The sequence below is a fragment of the Coffea eugenioides genome, chromosome 6 (assembly GCF_003713205.1).
Source record: "Coffea eugenioides isolate CCC68of chromosome 6, Ceug_1.0, whole genome shotgun sequence".
Taxonomy (NCBI): domain Eukaryota; kingdom Viridiplantae; phylum Streptophyta; class Magnoliopsida; order Gentianales; family Rubiaceae; genus Coffea; species Coffea eugenioides.
The window spans coordinates 43,611,831-43,632,248 of NC_040040.1; the positions used below are offsets into that span (position 1 = coordinate 43,611,831).

Below are 20,418 nucleotides of genomic sequence, written 5' to 3' on the forward strand. Positions count from 1 at the left end.
TGTAGAAGCAATCACATGTCATAGTAAAGAAAAATGAGATATGGTTTTCATTGATCAGGTGTTTTGATACCAGTTATATGCTTATCCTTCCTAAGGATTTTGATTGATTAATCAAAAGTTGATGGATTGAATTAGCTGAACTGCACCAATTCAAAACAAAGTGGATTCTCAGACAATGATAAGTCGTAAAGAACCAATGGTTAACCAGGTTATGTATACTATTTGTATCACATCTACTAGATTTACTTTATCTTTTGTTCATGGATGATTAACAAGACAGCAATAACATTGTTGGTAATCGTGCTAGCCACCATGTGATTGTGGGTTAAAAGTGAAGCCATCCTTTTTGTGATTTTCTCGTTTGCTTGTGTACCCATTACATTTGTGCTAACCAACCTTGTAAACCACTGGTGAATGGATATTGAAAACTTATTTATGAGATCTTCCATATGATTGAGCTGCTCAGGTTCTTTATATTCTATTTTCTGCAGATATGCCCCCCCCCTCCCCCCAAAGAAAAAGCCCTTTAGAAGTGGTGTATAAATTAGCTGGTGCCTGTGGTATATGGTTGGATGCCCCTTTTCATGGAGTTACTTTGGTTATTTATCATGATTTCCTCATAGTTCTTGCTCGGTCTTAAGATGTCATTGACTCTGGCACAGTGTCCTAGTCATTGAAAATTTGCTGAATTTGGCTTCATAGCTACAGCTTTGTAGTTTTTGGTGGCTGTGTTGCATGGCAATTGCCCACTAGTGGGACATTGATATTGTAACTAGATTTAATTCCCTAAGAAGTATTGTCATATTACTATCATGTCATCATCATCTTGAGGCACTTGTCATTTGTTCTTGGGAAGTTGTTGTATCTGTCTTTGGCACCTAGACAGCCTGTGGCTCTCTCGCTCAATGATGCAGGAAAAATTTTAAATGTGGCAATAGGAAATAATCCTCACACGAGATAATTCTTTGGTCTTTTTAGGTTAAGTTTCCATTTTCCCTTATATTTCAGTTGTTCCTTGAGGGTGTTATTATTATTTTTTTTCACATTTTCATATCTATTTAGCTTTAGTTGCCTTTAGCATGCTTAATTATCTCTCTGTACTCTTTAGTGCTAATGTTGTTTTCCCGGGCAGCTATATTGTTAACACCAGGCAGAGTGCAGTTAGATAGTGAATCAGTAAACTCAGGTAATTTCTGTTGATATTTTGAGTGTCTATACAAGCAGTTTCATGCTTGCATCTGTTATAGCTTCTTACATTTTATCATGGAAAAAATCGTTGCTTAATTGTGGAATGGCTGTATTTTCATACTCAGGCAGCCTGACTTTCACCTTTAGACTATAGTCCCTGGGAGAAGCTGACCAGGAAACACATGCCACGTTTGATTAAAGGAGACTATTGATGGCCTTAGGTGTTGTTCTGTCAACCATCTGTTTAGAATTTTATGGTAGACTGTCTTTTCACTATTAATAGCAATCTTCCCCTTTTCTTTCTCTTTTGGAGCTATTATCTCAATTTGTATGTCTTTGCTGACGTTTGTAGGAACGTACAGAGATTTCATTATACAGATTCAAACTTTGCTAGTTGTCCTCAAGCTCAAGGAGGTAATCCATCCAGGGCTGTGAATCTCCTTTTCAGCAACACCAGCTTTACGGTTGTATATATATCTCTTGGTTTTACTGGAATGTATAATTACCTGAGTTTACGTTCTTCTGTCTCGGTGTTTTACTACTCAATATGGAAATGTCATGGAGCCATTTATGTTGTGCATGAATATGCAAGGTGATGCACCACATTGATCTTTTTAGTTTATCAAGAATAAACTTAATTGTACTAATTATGGGTAGGATGGAAAACTTTTATAAAGCAATTTTTCTTTGTTAGTGGTTTATACCGTCCACTTACCAGAAGAGATCATTTTGGAAGTTGCATTAAGATTTAAGTTTTCATGGCTTACCTGGGGCATCACTAGGATTTTGATCCATGTAAAGATGTAGGATTAGTTTGCATACATTTATGTTATAATCCACTGTTGCAATCATCAAAATGCCAAGGGTTTGGAGTTGCACTCAGACGTAGCTCAACAAAAATGTATGGATTGTTCTAACATCAATTGTTTCAAGTCTGATCTACTTAGATCTGAAACTTATTGGTTGCAGTTAATGAATTTCATTCCATTTGGTCAAGAATATAATAGGGATGGTGACTGGCAGGCACTCATCCTTTCAGGCTCATGGAAGCCTGAACTTGGTCCGACGCTTGTCTACCTAAGCCCCTCCTGAATCCCATTGTGTGTATAATCACCACCAAATTAGCTCAGCTTAGTGGCTACGTCTAGCAACCTGCCAATTTTCCCGCTCAAGCAAAGTGTCTAGCAAATCTGCTGATTTTCATTATGCTAATGCACAATTTTTACAGTCTTATTGTTAGAATAAGAATGGTTGGTTTTGGTTGAAATGTGACATACTATATCATTTGGGAGACATAAGGACATAAACAAAAACAATGAATTCAACTTTGCAACTAATACACTGGCAGAATTAGTTCCCTGTGCATACTTATGCGATGCATCAGTAGAAGAAAAGTTCCTAACATTGTACTGAAGATTCTTTAGGAGTAGACAGCAACTATGGGGATTTTTTGTCTGTAATATATGCTGAACAAAAGAAAGTTGTTAAATTCATGAAAGATGGTGAGTTGTTCTAGTTCATAAAAAGTTTGAGTTGTGATTGAATAATGGTATCTGCTGTTAAGTATCTAGTGCATGAAAAGCTGACTTGTAGCTGAAAAGGAAGGAATCAGATACTAGTAGTTTTATCGCCGAAGGCATCCTAAAGCCTGTTGTGTGCTGAAAATATGTTATTTTAATGGATCTAGTTGTGATGGGGATCATACTAGGACTTACACTTTCATCATAAATTCTTCCTTTCCTTTAATATACATGGTTGCTTGTGCTATTAGAGTGGTAGTTTGTGGTATTTGTTATCAGTCGGAGCTTAAGAATTTTTATGCTTCTTTTTTCCCAATGTAATTTTAGATACTGCTACCTTCAAAATTTGAATGTTCTATCAGGCATGCTTCAAAGATCTCTTCTGTCTGATTACCTTACTCATGGTTTTACAGGAGGAAATCTCTTTTTGAGCATCTTTGTAATGTTGACTGCACAGATATTGTTCAGGTAACTTACCTTAACCAGGCACTTATCCCTCAACAGTACTATTGTTTTGCTGGTCATCGTATCTGCTGATTTGGATTTTGGAACATATCAGATTTTGGCTTAATTTTGCAGGTTTGCCTAGTTCTTCCAATATGTCTGTGGTGTGCCTCATGAAACTCAGTTTTACCTGTCAAGAGCAGTGGACAATGGGTATCACTGATTGCTTGGCTGTTGGGGATGAGTTGGTTTTATGAATTGCATCTTATTGTATTCTACATGTTAGAGATCAATCACCGCAATTGCTTTTCACTGGGTCTGTACATCCATCATATTCGTGCTGCTTCTGCTACTGAAGCTGATGAGCATTCTTAACGTTTTTGGTGGTGATTCATGGTTAGGATTTTACTATGGCACCATGTACAGAGGAACTGACCATTCCTTTTCTCATAAAAATTTAGTGCTCATTCAACTGCAGGTATTCTACATGTCATTATGGTCATCTAGTTCTTTAATTGGTCTCATTAGTTCTTGGTCAGTAATATTTGTTTTTTTGCATCTCTTGGAAAACGAATCACTTGGGATTTTGCAGTTGTTATTGCATGTTAACATGGTGTTATAAAATCTGTTGTATTATTTCAGACCTTTCTGCACACTCTGTTTGCATATGTTGTATAATCCCCATTAACATGTCTGCTCTTATTGGGATGCTTTGTTGTATATTTTCTGCCGTGCCTGATACTACTAGGTGTTTTGTTCAAGGTAGCTGAAGACCGCGGCAAAATCAGAAAATATGCCTAAGAAATTCCCTGCTTGCAAGATAAGGATACCAAGGTTCACATTTGATTCTTTGCCGTTGGTCATCGTCCTTTACATCATCCCTAATTTCATGTAATGAACCATTCGCAGAAAGCTTGATAGCGAACCTCCTCAACAAAATGTATTAGATGGAGATGTAAGGGCGGTATAAGATAAATTTGAGAATCTGTCATGAAGCTGTTGATAGATATTCGATTGCTGAAGTTCTCCGTTATTGTAGGTCAATTTTGTTGGTCGTGACTTACTGCCTTTTTATGTTAAATTTGGACCGGGCACCTTGGGATATTGAGGATTATTGGTCTTGCCAACCATTTGGCTGGAAGTTAAGTGGGAGAAAATACTTTTGCTTATATATGCATGGACAATTTCATTCATTGTGAACCCTCTATGCTTTCATTCATTTTTCTATTTTGGACAATTTACCCCATAAAATTAGGAAAAGATTTCATACTACTGAAATTGGTCAAATTAAGTGTGGATGGGCAATGATACATGAATCAGCTCTTTTTTTTTTTTTTTTGCATATTCTTAATGATTGATGTCAAATATTGAATTGAGAAGGAAGATTAGATTGGTGTAATAGGAGGATGCCATTCATATGGTTTAATTGAGGTCTTTATTAATTGTAGTTTTACTGTCCATAATGAAAGGTTATATTGCATGGCGTTGATAATTGATACTTTAGAGAATAACTAAAGGTGCAAATTGAGCATTTTCGTGTTGCAATCTAGAAGTAGATGAATATATTTTGTCATAAAGGTTTTGAAACTGAAGAGAATAGATATACGAACGTGTAATAATGCACAATTTAGAATACCACTTCAATTTATTGTCTTTAGTGAAATATCCTGAATTTTGTTGGATTGAGTACGGGGCATGAGCGTACTAATGACCTGGTAATTTTTACTTCGGCTTATCCCCCAATTCTGGACTCAAAGGAGACAAGGTTTAAGACACTTGGATACGGCAGTGGTTTTGCTGCCAACCTTTTTGACAAGAAATCTCCACTTATAAGTTCTCTCGGAAGCCTTTATGGTAGGAATGCTTTGACCGTGACTATGGTAGGAAGGGCTGCAGAGATTGACACGTGTTGGAGTTGAATGGAGTCCAAACGGAGACGTTAAGTTGTAACAGAGCGCGTGGAGAGAAAATATGCATGCACCTTCTGCGGATGCAATCAAAAAATCACACGGACTTCCGTACGATGTTGTAGGTTGGGCTAGGAAGGGTAATTGCAGGTTAGAACCAGAGGCATTTATGCATTTGCAAATGCACCAATTACCAATGGAAAAATGTTGCATATGACTTCGACAAAAAATGTGCGTAAAGAAGGTACCGAAATTTTAACAAATAATAAATGTAAATCTCACACGTGTGGGGGATAATAATTTGGAAGAAGGAAAAGTGGAGCAGAGTTAGTATAACAAAATTAGTATAGTCGGGAATTTTTTTTTTTTCCTCTGCAGATTGTTCACGAATGTAAGAGTCAACCACTAAACAAAAACGTCATGCATATCTAATCTATAACTACATATAAGTTAAATTTAGTTCATGTACAAAATGATCCCAAAATAATTAGCACACCACAATACCCTATTATTTTAACAACAAAAAATACTTTTTGGCAAAAGTCTCCAATATACATGATATATGTATGAGAGGTATTTTACCATATTTTAATCTCTTGTTTTCTCATATTGTATCTCATGTGTAATCATTGATGTTAATTTCAGGAAGAATATTTTTTATAATAAAACCAGTTCGAATGTAATTAACAAGTTGAGATTTTTTTGGAAAAAATATTTGTGAAATATTTTGGAAGTTATATTTTATTTTCCCAAAAATAAAAGATTGCTATTTTGTTTACCAATTGTTGCCATTAACATTTCAGTTTGTAGACTAATTTTTATGAATGTAGAATTAGTTTAGTTAACAAAAATTGAAGTTGTGTTGGTTCGAGGATTGGCATGCTATTGTTGTTATTTTACATGTGAAAATATAACCTAAATAATGAAATAAATAATAGCTATTTAAAAAAAGGAATCAGGTGCTCAATTGATTGCATTCAAACTGTTACTGCATAATTGCTAAATTATATTCGTATTCATAAGCAATCAATATGCATCATATATTGACCAGGAGTAAATTACTGATTACTTAACAAATCGTATCTAAACACATGATGTGATATATATTGCATTTGGTCACCGTAATACTCATAGCATTTGCCTTTCTTTCCATCTATGTTATAAAACTGCAAAATTCTCTTGATTATATTAGTGAAAATGCATAAAATCTTTTTACAGAAGTAGAATCAATTTATTTACAAAATATTAATACTTTTAGGAGAAGCAATGCATTGTAGGAATGGTTTACTAGTTATTAAGTAAACATAACTACTACATTAAAAAGTTCCAAAAAAAGTTGAGTAATTATACTTTATTTACGAGTGCTTTCGAATGGAAATATTAGGGGATTAATTTCTTTGATTCAATAATTTTTAGAGATTGTAATTATGAAAAGAAGAAAGAATTTTTTGAGATTCTAACTATATTATTAATATATGTAATAAATTTGATATTTGTGCAAGTTTTCATGTCTTTTATTTTCGGCAACGAAATTTGTGCAAATATGGTAAAACATCTCTCATATGTATGTCATGGATATTTGAGACTTTGAATAACAAAAAGTGTTGTTGTTAAAATAACATGGTATCATAGTGCGCTAATTATTTTTGGACCGTTGTATACGTGAACTGAATTTAATTTAAATTATACAAAAGATTTGTATGTACAAGTGATTTTCATTTAATTGTTGAATCTTTTTTTATGAACAATCTGCCAAGGAAAAAAGTCCAGATCATACTAATTTTATTATATTAAGTATTATACCAATTTTGTCAATTTGTTATTGTTGTACTATTTCTTACATTGTTTGGGCTTTAACTCTTATTAATTCTTGTGTCGCAGATGTAAATTTATTAAAATTTTATCATCTTAGTATATTCGTAGGTGTTAAAATATAAAAATTTTGATATATAAACAAGTGATATTCTATATATAAGTATGAAGATTTTTGTTATTGGTATTCAAACCTTCAAACTTTTTTAAAAATAAAAAATTATTAAAAACTTATAATGTGACAAAATGTTAATAATTTTTGTCCAAGGTTATGAACAAAGTGAAACTTCTTTTCATAGTATTTTAAAAAAATACAAAAAAATTTAATTAATATCTATAATCATTTATTATATAGGTATATTAGAGTACTTACTAAGTAAGGTACTTGCAGCCTTAATGACTAATAAAACCAGTTATCATTATTTAAAATAAACTTCATAATATTAGTTTGACAACAGTTTTTTATGTAAAACTGTACATGTATTGCAAAAATCTGTAAGTGTTAATCGTTAATAAAATTTACCACGTTACTACTAAGATTTAGTATCAATGAATAAAAACTTAATGTTAGTTGAAGTAAACTTACTCTCCAAAATAGTGTGAATTTACCGAAACCGACTAACAACCATTTGTAATTAAATTTGGTTGCTAAAAATAGTTTTCGTGATCGGTCAAAAATTGAAGGGCATGAAAATTTATTTTGATTGTTAACATGTAATGAAAAGGCGAACTACTAAGCGTAATAGGTGGTGTTAAACTAAGTCGGTCAACCCAAATTTGCAAGCTATTCAAACCAACAGTTGCGGTCAAATGAAATATTGGCCTTGTTATTGACCGTTGATATAGTTATGGTTACAATTCTAATTTTGACGCAATTTCTATATATTGAGAGATAGAAGTTAAGTTAAGGGAATTATACCGTGTTTGGGTAGAATAAAATTGTTCGTAAGTTGTTTAAACTTATAATAACAATTACAAGTTTAAAAAAAAACTTGTATTTGACTTGTCAACAGGTTAGAAAATTGTGGGAGTTATGATAAAAGTTTTGTAGTGAATAATAATAAAACAGGTAAATGTATACTTCAAATAAAATAAAGAAGAAAAAATTTGTTAAAAATTATACTGCAGAAGTGATTTAGTGAATAACAAATTTTGAAGAAAGAAGAGGCGCAAAAAGAAGCGCCACAACTGATTTGGAAAACAAAGGCCGAAATAAAGCTATTGGCCTTTGGGTTCTGTAACTTGTTTACTGTCAATCTAACCCCAAAACATGACTGAACCGGGAAAAAAATTGTGTATCGCTTCACCGTCATTTGTTGTGAATCTCCAACAAAGTCAGCCGAGGTTCAGTGACACTCCGGTGTTGAAAATCAATTGTCTTCTTCAACTGTGCAACAAAGGTTCGTTGGTTCTTTCTCGTATTTTTCGGAGATTTGCTTTGTAATTAATTTTGCAAAAATGTGAATGTAAGCGGTGTGCAGAGAACGTGGTATTGGAAATGTATCATATTCCCCTCTCCGTCGCGGGTTCTTTGGAGGGAAGGCAGCAGTGGAGAGTATCAATTCAGAAAGCGTATTGGTATGTCTTTATGTTGGGATTCCCTTTATGTTCGGATATGTTCTGTGTCGGATCTCATCATGAAAACGCAAGAACAAGACTGTAAGGATGAACCTGTCTGTTCTGTAACCTACATTGATTGTCAGAGAGGGAATCTTTACCCCATTTTGAGGGGATTATCATGTAATGACATTTATCTGCAATAACATTGTGTATATCAGAAAATTGTTCGTTACCTATGATGGCATTGAATGATTACCTTTATTCCTTATTTTAGATTTGTAAGCTCATTTGCCATCATTCAGTTGTATGATTCAATCCCCTCTTCGTCGCGGGTTCTTTGGAGGGAAGGCAGCAGTGGAGAGTGTCAGTTCAGAAAGCGTATTCGTAAGTCTTTATTTTCTCATATATTGTGTGTTAGATCTCATCTTGCAAATGCAAGACCAAGACTGTAAGGATGAACCTCTGTTTTCTTTAACCTACATTGATTGTCAGTGAGGGAATTTTTGGGCCATTTTGAGGGGATTATCATGTAATGACATTTATCTTCAATAACATTGTGTGGATTAAATAATGTTCGTAACCTATGATGGCACTGAATGATTACCTATATTACTTATTTTAGGTTTGTAAGTTCATTTTGCATCATTCATTTGTGGGGTTTAATTCCAATGTTTGGTGGAGAGAATTTAGAAAGGAACAAAGTTCATTATGCCTGCATAGCACAATTAGCAATAAAACATGGCTGCACCCCCTCACATGATGGCTGTATTTATTGGTTTGTTAGTTGGCTAACGAGGTAGAACAAACATATTCAACCACCAAATGATTTGACTATTAAATTCTTGTGATAATTGACATACCATGTACTTTGGGACGATTATCAGTTTGTATATTTTATAGAAACATAGCCGCTATTAATGAAGCTGAAACAGCAGTAGATTTCTTCATATTTTCTATAGGCGAAGAAATAATAATGTTTGCTTATTCACACAAAGATTCAGCTACGTGACAGCCTCGGTTCTGTGGTTGACCTTGCTGGCTTCACCCAGAAGTATATAGTAGTAGCGAGGGCTGATATGTTTTTCCAGTACCAAAGATTGAATAGTACTTATAGTTTCCATACTCGAAATTTGAAACTATGTTAGTTAAGGGCTGCTGCATAAGCGTGATATTATAACTTGTTAAGACCATGTTCGGTATGAGCATAGGCAGCCGGACAACTGCTTTGAAAGTTCGCCTTACGTGCCTGGGAGTGATTGGGTTTTGAATGTTGTAGGGGAAAATGTCATGGAATGTTCCAGATAAATTTTGGAGAGAATTGCCACATGGTATACAGTATGTTTGAATGGTAGATAACGTCCGGGTTACGAATGCAAATGGTGGAAGGAGAACCATCGAGTAGCCGGTATATTGTCGCGCATGCCAAAGTTGAAGACAGTGCTAACAGATTAAAAATTGAAAATTCAACAACGTATTGCAGAATAGAAGGGATAACAGAGCAGGGGGCTGTAGGGGAGCATGTTGGTGAAGATGTGGGAAATCAAAACGCTGCATTTGAAGGTATTAATGATATAGATGTAGGTAGCATGGAGTTTGAAAGTACTGAAGAGGCAGAATCATTCTATATGATGTACGCAAGAGCAATCGATTTTGGGGTGCGAAAAAGGTGAAAGAAAAAAGATAAGAAAGGGATTGTCCGAGTCAGGTCATGACTTTATAATAAGGAAGGCGAAAGACATAAAAAGCACCTGAACAGAGGCGATCGAATAAGAGAACCAAAGGCAGTAACAAGAGTGAACTGTAAAGCACGTTTGAAGATTCGATTAGATGAGGCGAAAGAGAAATACGTTGTTGTAGAATTTGTTAGTGCACATTGCCATCGTTTGTGCAGCCCTGAAAGTGTGAGTTTCATGAGGTCTCATAGAAAGGTTGGGAAGTCGGACCTACAGGAGGCAGTAGTTATGCAACAAATAGGCATAAGAACAAGTCACATTATGAGACTACTAGCTGTACAGGCTGGAGGATACCACAACTTGGGATTCCATGTAACTGTTATGTACAATGCGCTAAATCGGCAGAGACAGCTAGCAGTTGGTCATGGGGACAGCGATTCGGCAATTGCATTCTTGTCAGGCAAGCAATGAGGTAATCCCAATTTATTTTTCAAATATTCAGTAGATGGCCATGGCCGTCTCAATCGTCTGCTTTGGGCTGATTCAGTGTGTAGAGATGACTATGGATGTTTTGGTGATGTGCTAGTGTTCGACAGCACGTATAATACGAACCAGTACAAATTTCCATTGGTTGTGCTGTGTGGGGTTAACAATTACTACTCCATATGTATTTTTGCCTGTGCTTTGATCGTTCGTGAAGGAGATGAGGGATACGATTGGGTTATAAGTACATTCTTAGAAACAATGCATGGGAGCAAACCGCTAACAGTTGTGACTGATGGGGACAAGTCAATGCGAAAGTGCATTAAAAATTTAATACTGACAGCTAAGCATAGACTTTGCAGCTTCCATTTGGAAATGAATACAGCCACAAATGTAAGGGAGAAAGAGTTTCTGGAGGCATTCAAGACCTGCATGTTTATGAATTGTACAGTAGACAAGTTTGAAATGATGTGGGCAGAGGTTGTGAGATGTTTTGGGATTGAAGATAACGAATGGGTTAACAAGATGTACCGGAAGAGGGAGATGTGGGCTATGGCTTTCCTCAGAGGCAACTTTTTTGGCGGAGTGTGGAGCACCCAACGGTGTGAGAGAAAGCATCAAGTTTTAAAATTACATCTCACCCCAAAATTGAAGTTTTTTGAGTGCCTTCAAACATATGACTTGGTCGTGAACCGTTTGCGACATGAGGAGAGGCGTCAAAGGGCTGTGACAGAGTACAGTACCCTTGTGCTAGAGACACATTTACATGCGGTGAAAAAACATGTTGGTGAAGTATTTACGAGGTCCACATTTGTTGTGGTACGGAAGGAAATGAAGAAGCAGAGGCTATTTTGTAGGATTAATGACACAGATGATGGAATCACCGTTGTCCACTTCATGAAGCATCTGTACAATTACTCGTATTATACTGTGGCCTATAACAGGTCCACGGGACATATGAAGTGCTCCTGCCTGAAAATAGAAACACATGGACTGCCTTGTTGTCACATGTTTCGTGCAATGTTATTTGAGAAACTGAAAAGGATCCCTCCAAACTGCATCATGAAGAGGTGGACTTGGCAGGCAAAGGAAGGGGTAATAAGTAATGAGGCGGCCTAAACAACTAGCACGCACTTTACAGAGATGTCCAGATATTCTACACTAGTTTCGGCCGCTAATGATGTATGTAGGCATGCATGCAAGACGGCCGACAGATTCACAAATGCATTGGAACTGTTCCAGAACGAGTCAGTTCGAGCTAAAGAGCTGCAATTGAAGAGGCACAGAGGTAAGGGCTGTGCAGCTGTCCAGGGGAGCAATGAAACTGTGGATGAAAGGGATTAGGTTAAGGACCCCGAAATGATTGCATCACGAGGCCTGCGTCGAGGGAAACCGAGACAAGCAACAATATCAGTGAGGTATTACTGGATTATCACATGTATAATGCACTTCGGCACACATTCGAACTGTGTATACATAAATAGGCATACATAACATATGTTACTTGTTATGGAATAGAAAAGGGTGAGTGTGGAGTTTAGTCCCATTTGTTTTATTACTAATGCAGGGGAAGAGGAAGTGGGCCAAACACGTCATCAAATTGCAGAGCCACAGACAACGATATTCATCATGCGAATAGTAGTTGCACTGCTCAATCACAACAAAGCAATACGGGGACGACATCCGGTGGCCGAATCAGTGTGCCTAAAAAACAAGAGCAGTAGGGACCAATAGAGCCCGTTGTTAGGTGTCAGGTCAGAATGGATATTATCTGCAATATATCGACTATGGTCTGAATACATCCCTCGCTACCTATCTTGCTAAGTTCTTCGTACACAAAATCCATGTTCACACCCCTCTAAGTAATACGTACATCTTCTCATCGAATGCTAATATAGTTCACAAGGTGTTGGCTTTTTCTGTTAATCTTTGAAGTAAACTACTGCAATGAATATAATATCACGAAAATTGGTGTTACGCATAATTTGTATAGGTTTGTGGCACTAAATCATAGCGGTAAGCTATTTTTTTTTTCCACAATCAAAAGGACCTGGCCCCACTTCAGGTCCCAACCCTTATTCGGGTTGTTGGGTTACCCCATTTTCGTTACTGGGACTCGAACCGGTGACCTACGGGATACTACCGCATGTGGTCACCGGCTGAGCTACCCAGGAAGGGCTCATAGCGGTAAGCTATTTGAAGGACAGACATTGTGTCCTTTAAATATTAGCATAAAATAGGTATACCCCTATGTGAGTGTGTGTGCTTATATGACCCCTGCAACTGGTTGCAAGACATGGATGTGGCAGGAACAAATGGCGTAGGGCAAAGGAAAAAAAAGGAATGGGTAATTGCTATAGTTATGTACATAATGAGTCATTCGTGTCACATGTCAAGGCATTTTTGAACTGACCACCATTATTTGAATTGGATTAGGGTGGACCGGACAGTGTGGATGGCTTTTTCGGATACATGCTGAATTCACCACGCCCTTCCTCGTATCAGGTATTCATCAACATTATTAAGTTTTTTGCTTTTGGCGCATGCAGTGGACAACAAAAGCAATCTGTAATTGTGTTCGATGCGAGGTAATTTACATCTGAAGTGGCCATGTTGGGCAGGTTGATCAACCACCAGTTGTACTTGCTGATACCTTTGTAGCAGCATCGACCGACATTGCTGATTGATAAAGCATAGACTGTGGGTAGAGTGAATTGGCACTTGCTTTTGTGTGACCCTGCATAGTAAACTACTATTTTGCAGTGGAAAAATAGGTCGCTTGTTGTGTAATGAGGTCCGAACTCGATTGTACTTGTGTACTATTGTTTCTGCTGGGTCATATGTAATGTTCGAAGTGGAACTATATTGTTCCTACATTTACAATTGGTTGCTAAGAATTCATGTGGTTTGTACTCTGGCTTCATCAAATTATTGTTGAACGGGATACATGTTCAAGTGTAACATTCATGTGTGACCTAAAGATTTTTCAGTTTGATTTGTTTTGACAACTCAGTCACTATGCAATTTCCATCTGCATTCACACCGCAATTGGTTGCATATAAGCGAAACAAGTGACTACTGGTTTGTTTAGGAGGGCCTGTGTTGCCCAAGTTTAACTGACAAGGGGTAATTAACGAAATTTGAGGAAGGGGTGGTGGAACCGCCAGTAGGAAGTAAACTGCAGTAACGTAAACAGAGGCACACCTAAACTTGGTTGCAATTGCCAAGTTCTGCACCTGGTCTCCCCAATTTGGTATGTGTCGGCAATACGTTCAACGAGTTGTGCAGATACGGACTGAACGCATAAGATCGGGTTTTATGTGTATTTGTCCATGGGAAGAAATTGTACACCACACAAACTAACTTACTGACTTCATATTTGAAATAAACCTGAGTTCAGAAAAATAATAGTCGTAGCCCACAAATGTAGTTTGATAATTGGACTATAACCGTAAAAGTGCCACTCTACCTTAATAAGGCAAGACAGATGTTTAGGTTATTTCGACGGATTTGAGGAATGGAATATTTACAAAGTAGGGGAAAAGCACCGAAATTGAACCCAATAGTCAATTGCCCAAACCTTTCGCTGGGCCTGTGCTACCAACAAACAAAAAAGTATTTGCCGCTAACTTTCAACCATTTTCAACTTTACCGTGTCTGCTTCTCACCAGACAAAAAGTAACGGAAGTAAGAAGGCGCAGTAAAATAGTTTTACCTACACGATTAATGCATGTTTTTATTGTGCTTAAGCCGAACAACTGTGCTCGCTGTAAATTCCCCTCATTTATGGTGTTCAGCATTGATAATTGTGCGTATTTCAACAGCATCAACAAAAGTATATACACCGATTATGGTAAGCATATGCACATGGGTGAAAATATACAAGTAAGTATTCGAAAAAGTTGAAATACTTGCATGCTTCGACGTCGCCAAGATAGCAATGACTGGTGCACAACCAGACGACCGCTGCAACCAAAATTCCACTGTTGTGTGTCCGGTTTCAGGGATGAAGTCAAGCACGGTGTAAATGGACTGCACAGGCCTGCTCACACAGCCTTGCCCAACTTAGGTTTATGCTTTTTTTTCAACTAACTGGTCCCCTACCACACGTTTTTGACAGGGACGGTGTGGGACCATGCTAGTTGTGATAGCTTTTCCCACCATTTCCATAGCTTCATTTTTCCTCCATTTACTGTAAAGGTTTCCCTCCTTTCTCTTGCTCCGTGTCTTTTCTTTGTACCAATTATTTTGTGTCCCCATTTCTTCCCAATGGCGTCTGAAGTAAGCTTCAACTTTGGCATTGCATTATTGAACTCCGACTTGCACCATGGACCCGATGACAAAATGTAACTAAATTTAATTTATATTTAGTTATAAATTACATATGCATGTCATTTTTGTTTAGTGGTTGAATCTTATATTCGTGAACTATCTGCAGACGAAAAAAAAATTCCAGACTATACTAATTTTGTTATACTAACTCTGTTATTCTTATTATTGTATTAATTGTTACGCTATTTCTCTCATTTTGTTTGGTCTACATTAATACAAGTTTAATTCTTATTATGTCTCGTGTCCCAGAAAATACATATATTAAAACTTCATCGTCTTATTATATTCATAGGTTTTAAATTATAGAAATTATATAGATAAGTGATATTCCATACATAAGTAGGAACATGTGTTGTTATTATTATCCAAACTTTTAAACTTTTCAAAAATTATTCAAATGTATAATACGGCAAAATTTTATTATTTTATAAGGTTTTGTCAAAGGTCAAAATATTTTAAAATAAATTGACCCAAAATTTTTTTAAATTATACATACGATCAAGTATGTATACAAGTATATTAAGAGTATTTACTAAGTAAGGTACTCAGTTTTAATCATTAATAAAATATTTTATTGTTATTTCAAATAACAATAAAAGATGGGCTTGGTATAAGTTTTTTAAGCAGAATAGAATATTTGTGCCATAAATTAGCATGTTTTGGTCATTAATCAAATTTATTATGTTATAAGTAAAAATCACTATTTATGTATAAAAGCATACTATTACTTGAAATAAACTTACTCCCTCAAAAGTATATTTGGGATATAAAATAGTAATTTATCTCTTTAAAAAGTATGTTTCATATTACTTTCAATTTACCTTTTGGATTGCAAAAGTTACTAAATTATTACGTTAACTTACTATTTTAGATGAGAAACTTATTTCCTTATTTTTACCTATTATCTTATTCAAGTGGATAAGTCTAACAGGTAATCAAATGGTTGCTAAAATTATTATAACCTATTATATCATGTCTAAAACTGTTTTTTTACCATAACGATAGTTACTACACCATTTTCCCGGATGCTTAAGCTGAACACTTGGGTACTAAATTTATATATGTATATAAATATAATGAGGGCTTGAATCCTTTTGTGTTTCGAGTTGCCGCGGAACTACAACTCTGCTCCACTTTTCCTTCTTCCAAATTATTATCCCCCACACGTGTGAGATTTACATTTATTATTTGTTAAAATTTTGGTACCTTCTTTAAGCACATTTTTTGTCGAAGGCACGCATTTGCAGCATTTTTCCGTTGGTAATGGGTACATTTGCAAATGCATAAATGCCTCTGGTTCTAACTTGCAATTACCCTTCTTGGCCCAACCTACAACATCGTACGGAAGTCCGTGTGATTTTTTGGTTGCATCCGCAGACGGTGCATGCATCTTTCCTCTCCACGCGCTCTGCTACAACTTAACGTCTCCATTTGGACTCCATTCAACTCCAACACGTGTCGATCTCTGCAGCCCTTCCTACCATAGGCACGGTCAAAGCGTTCCTACCATAAAGGTTTCCATTTCTCAACCATAGATTTGGACTCCAATAATTTCTTCACCATGTATATACATGCTCAAATGGTTCAAACATTTTAGCCATCTTTACATCAACTTTGTGTTTCTTTATGATGCTTTTGGTATTCTGTTTCCCTAAACTCATTGGCTCACAGTAGTGGCGGAACCAGGACCTTGAGGCCCGCGGGGTAGGTTTGGAGGAGGCAAAGTTTGTGAAGTTTTTTGTTAAAAAATTGTCAATTACATAAAAAAATTTCTACCATGCAATATTTATTGAATTTTAATATAAAATAATGAAACAATTACGACATAAATAATAAAATTCATAATTGTCCTCGATAAGTACTCATGCTTCAGAAACGTTGAATTATTGCTTCATTGTCAATTCTATTAAAAATATCTCTCTCAATGTATGTCATCAAGCAGTCATTCATTCATCCAATGATCTTCCATTTGATTGCGTAGCCTATTCTTCACAATCTTCATAGTAGAAAATGTTCTTTTTACAATAGCAATAGTAGTAGTTTCAGAGAATTGTTGTTTTAATAGAGATGTTTTAGGAGATTTTCTTCTTTCGGACGTGGAGATATGTTGGAAGATGTTCTAATAAATTGCGACTTGTGTGTTTCTTAACATTTTAACTAAAGTCAATTTCCTAAAAGTTTTAAAAATTTGAAATATGTTCCTATAAGTTTAAAGTGAATTTAATTATTTTAATTCTTTCCAATAAATTAGAAACAAATTCACGTTCCTTTATTTCGTATTTTCAATATTTAGTTGTTTCTTTACTTTTTGCTAAAAAACTAAAACGGAATTCATGTATCATAGATACTTATTCTTTAGTTATTCTATAATTTTTTTTCTAGAAATTAGGAATTGAAGACTTTCCATGCATGGAAACTTGAGAGATATAGTTAAATGTACATGTTTATTATTTACTTATTCCATAAACGTCTCCTAGTTTCAAGGAATACATACAGCAAAGAAGATATATACACGTACAAGTATAAAAACATGGCTTCTTCAACACTGTCTTTCTTCTAATAAGTGCTGGTGGGCTATAATACTTTTGCTTCACCAGTTTGCCCCCTTTATTTCGTAGGGAGGGGAGGGAATAGTAAAACTTACACAAAATTATGCACTATACGAAGGGAATTGCCCCCTCAACAAAGAGTAGCTCTGCCCTTGGTTCACAGTGAGGGAAAAGTTGGCGAAGCCGGATGACCGAATTCAAGTTAATTTTTTTGTTGTCAGTGTACTTCTCATTATGTTTGTTAATTACTAATAGCCATATATTAATGAGTAAATATTAGTTACATTGACGGTGTATACACTATTATCGTTGGTTCATGATATATATGTAAAAATTAAATTTTAAATCTAAATTTTGATTAATTGTCATTAATCCAATACTGACAGTGTATACACTATTAATGTAGCAAAGATTAATCCTATATTAATATCTAAAGTCACTGATCCTTCCATTCTCTTTTAATTATTTAGCCAACTTAGTTATTGCACCATGCTCCCCAAGCTGTTGTCGAGAACTATCCATATGCCAATCAAGAAATATCCGTGTGCTAAAAATTTTAAGCACAAGGATTTCAAACTTTTTTTTTCAGCATATAGCAATATACTAATTTCCGGAATTAGACTTTTTAGATAGACATAGATATTGAAATGGAAGATCATTGGAAGCACAAATTGTTGAAAAATAAAACCCAGCCAACCAGTTTGAACTCTTGAATCACAATCCAACCACAGTATCGGTTCAGTTTTATTTCAAACCCAAATAATTTTGAAAAACCTGTAAAATTCAGTTAAAAACTAGTGAGGACGTAAAAGAAGGACTATTGAATTGGTCGTAATTAGTGACAAAGCAAATGGAAAAAAAGCTGAACATTGAGTCAGCGTTAACACTTTTGAACTGCGAACCGAAAGCTCATTGTAATTCCCTCATTGGTCCAATTTAAAAATATTGCCAAACACATTAAAAATTAAAATAAAATGAAAATTATCTTCTGGACATAATTGTTTTTGCAAGCTACGATATTCAAAATGACATCGGATTCTTTATATTGTTCAAGACATAATTTGGGCCTTTATGTTATTGCTTATGGTGATAGAAACATTAGATTCCTTTTGTTGGTTATGTTTGTTGGGCTATTTGAGTTCAAAAAGAGCAATTTGCAGTATGAACCTCAACTTTCTGAGTGAGTTCATCGTTAGAAACATTCAAAAGTGCAAAAGAAGGTACGAAGATGCAATGTTGTACTAAAGTTAAATGGCATCTCACCCCTACAATACAACATGGATTTTCATCCCAAAACAACTTGGAAAAATTTTATAAAAGGTTAGAAACATTTAGTGTGTCACATCAAATGTGGCCATTACCTTTTGATGCCAAAGTATATGAAAAAAATAAAATTCGTTACAATTAGTTTGAAGCATCAAGGTTAAGCTTAAGATGACGTGAGGAAGAAATGGAGCAAGGACTTAATCAAGATGGTTTTCCCGGAACTTGAAGCTGAAATGATATGCAAAATTCCACTATGTGAATCATGGCCTGATGATCAACTAGTGTGGCAATCCAGCATTGATGGTCACTTTTCAGTTCAATCAGCAAACTGGATGATGATTGACCTGTTGAAAACATTGAAGTGGAAAGATTGAGTCATCGTCATCACTTGAAGAAAGGAGATTCTGGAAAGCAATCTGGAAACTAGAGGCTCCCCCCAAAGTGAAATGTTTCCTAAGGAGATTGTGCTGGAATGCCCTTACTGCTGGAGCAAATCTAAAGAAAAGAACAGTAGGAATCAATCCTTCGTGTCCTTGGTGTGGGGAAATAAATGAAGATGATAGACATATCCTTTTTTATTGTAACTGTGCTGCCGAAGTGTGGGAACAAGCAGAGTTAACCATGGATATAAGAGGTATCAAAGTCTCAAATTGTAAAGATTTAATGGGCTAAGATATTTCTGAAGGAGCGTACGGAAGTTGAACGGGCTAAGACTTCTAGGCTGGAATTTATTCAAGCTCAGAAATCAAATAAGTTCATGATCCTGCAGAAATTGACAGGGATATGGTGCCCCCCTGATGGTGATCTATTGAAGATAAATGTCAATGCGGCATGGAAACAAGAAAAGCAGCAATGGAGCTGGACAAATCTTGGCAGGAGTAGCTGAAGGGATTGGCCAAACAATGTCATCGAGCTTGGAGAACTGATTACGGCATGCAAGACGGATGCAGTGGGCTGCTGCTAAAGTAGGGATTGAAGCTTTCACCTTGAAAAGTGATTCCAGCAAATGTTGTTAAGAGATTGAATTCTATTGAAGCAGACTTGTATCAGCAACGGGACACTTGGTAGACAAAGCTAGAATGATGAAAGTAGGCATCCAGATTTGTAATATTTCACACGTATATAGAACTGGAAACTTGTCAGCTCATCTGTCAGCAAATCTAGCTCTCATGTTGGAACACAGAATGGTCTGGTGGGATAATTTCCCATACGTGATTGTAAATGCAGCTTTTGAGGATACAAAGGAATGAAAATGCTTTTGTCGCTTTAAATAAAAAAAGATGTTTGGTTAGGTTTTTTCTTGAAAAGTAAATGTTCTCTTACTTCGGTTGTTGTCTCCTATGCTTTGCAAGATAAGACAAATTAAATGAGCATCGGTACTAAAGATTATTTGAAGGTCCAATTGCTTTGATAACACTCATTGTCCTTCCCCTTGGCTGTGGATTTTTAGCTATGATTTTGAAGAAACATATTATGTGTCATGAGTTGTTATCCAAACCAATGACATAAAAAAATTATTAAAGGGTCTTTCAACTCTGTTATCAACTTTTTAATTTTAATTAGAGAATCGTACCGTTCAAATTTATCAAAAATTAAAAACAATTAAGAGTTCGAAAGAAAATCGTAAATTTAGAATGAGATTAAATTCTCTCTTTCAAAATAAGATTTTCAATATTATATTTTG

General features: G+C 35.6%; 1 protein-coding gene and 1 long non-coding RNA gene across 2 annotated transcripts; both read left to right on the plus strand.

Moving 5' to 3' along the window:
* Positions 1 to 1,060: 1,060 nt before the first annotated feature.
* On the plus strand, positions 1,061 to 4,350 carry LOC113773284. Its single transcript, XR_003468799.1, has 6 exons — positions 1,061 to 1,186; positions 1,314 to 1,445; positions 1,541 to 1,602; positions 3,122 to 3,176; positions 3,288 to 3,630; positions 3,915 to 4,350. It is a non-coding gene; the product is annotated as an uncharacterized LOC113773284 (long non-coding RNA).
* Positions 4,351 to 9,801: 5,451 nt separating this feature from the next.
* LOC113774203 (protein FAR-RED IMPAIRED RESPONSE 1-like) lies at positions 9,802 to 11,706 on the plus strand. The gene is made up of 3 exons (XM_027318763.1): positions 9,802 to 10,097; positions 10,323 to 10,564; positions 10,607 to 11,706. Exons 1-3 carry the CDS (start codon positions 9,802 to 9,804, stop codon positions 11,704 to 11,706), a joined length of 1,638 nt encoding a protein of 545 aa, XP_027174564.1.
* The last annotated feature ends 8,712 nt before the right edge of the window (positions 11,707 to 20,418 follow it).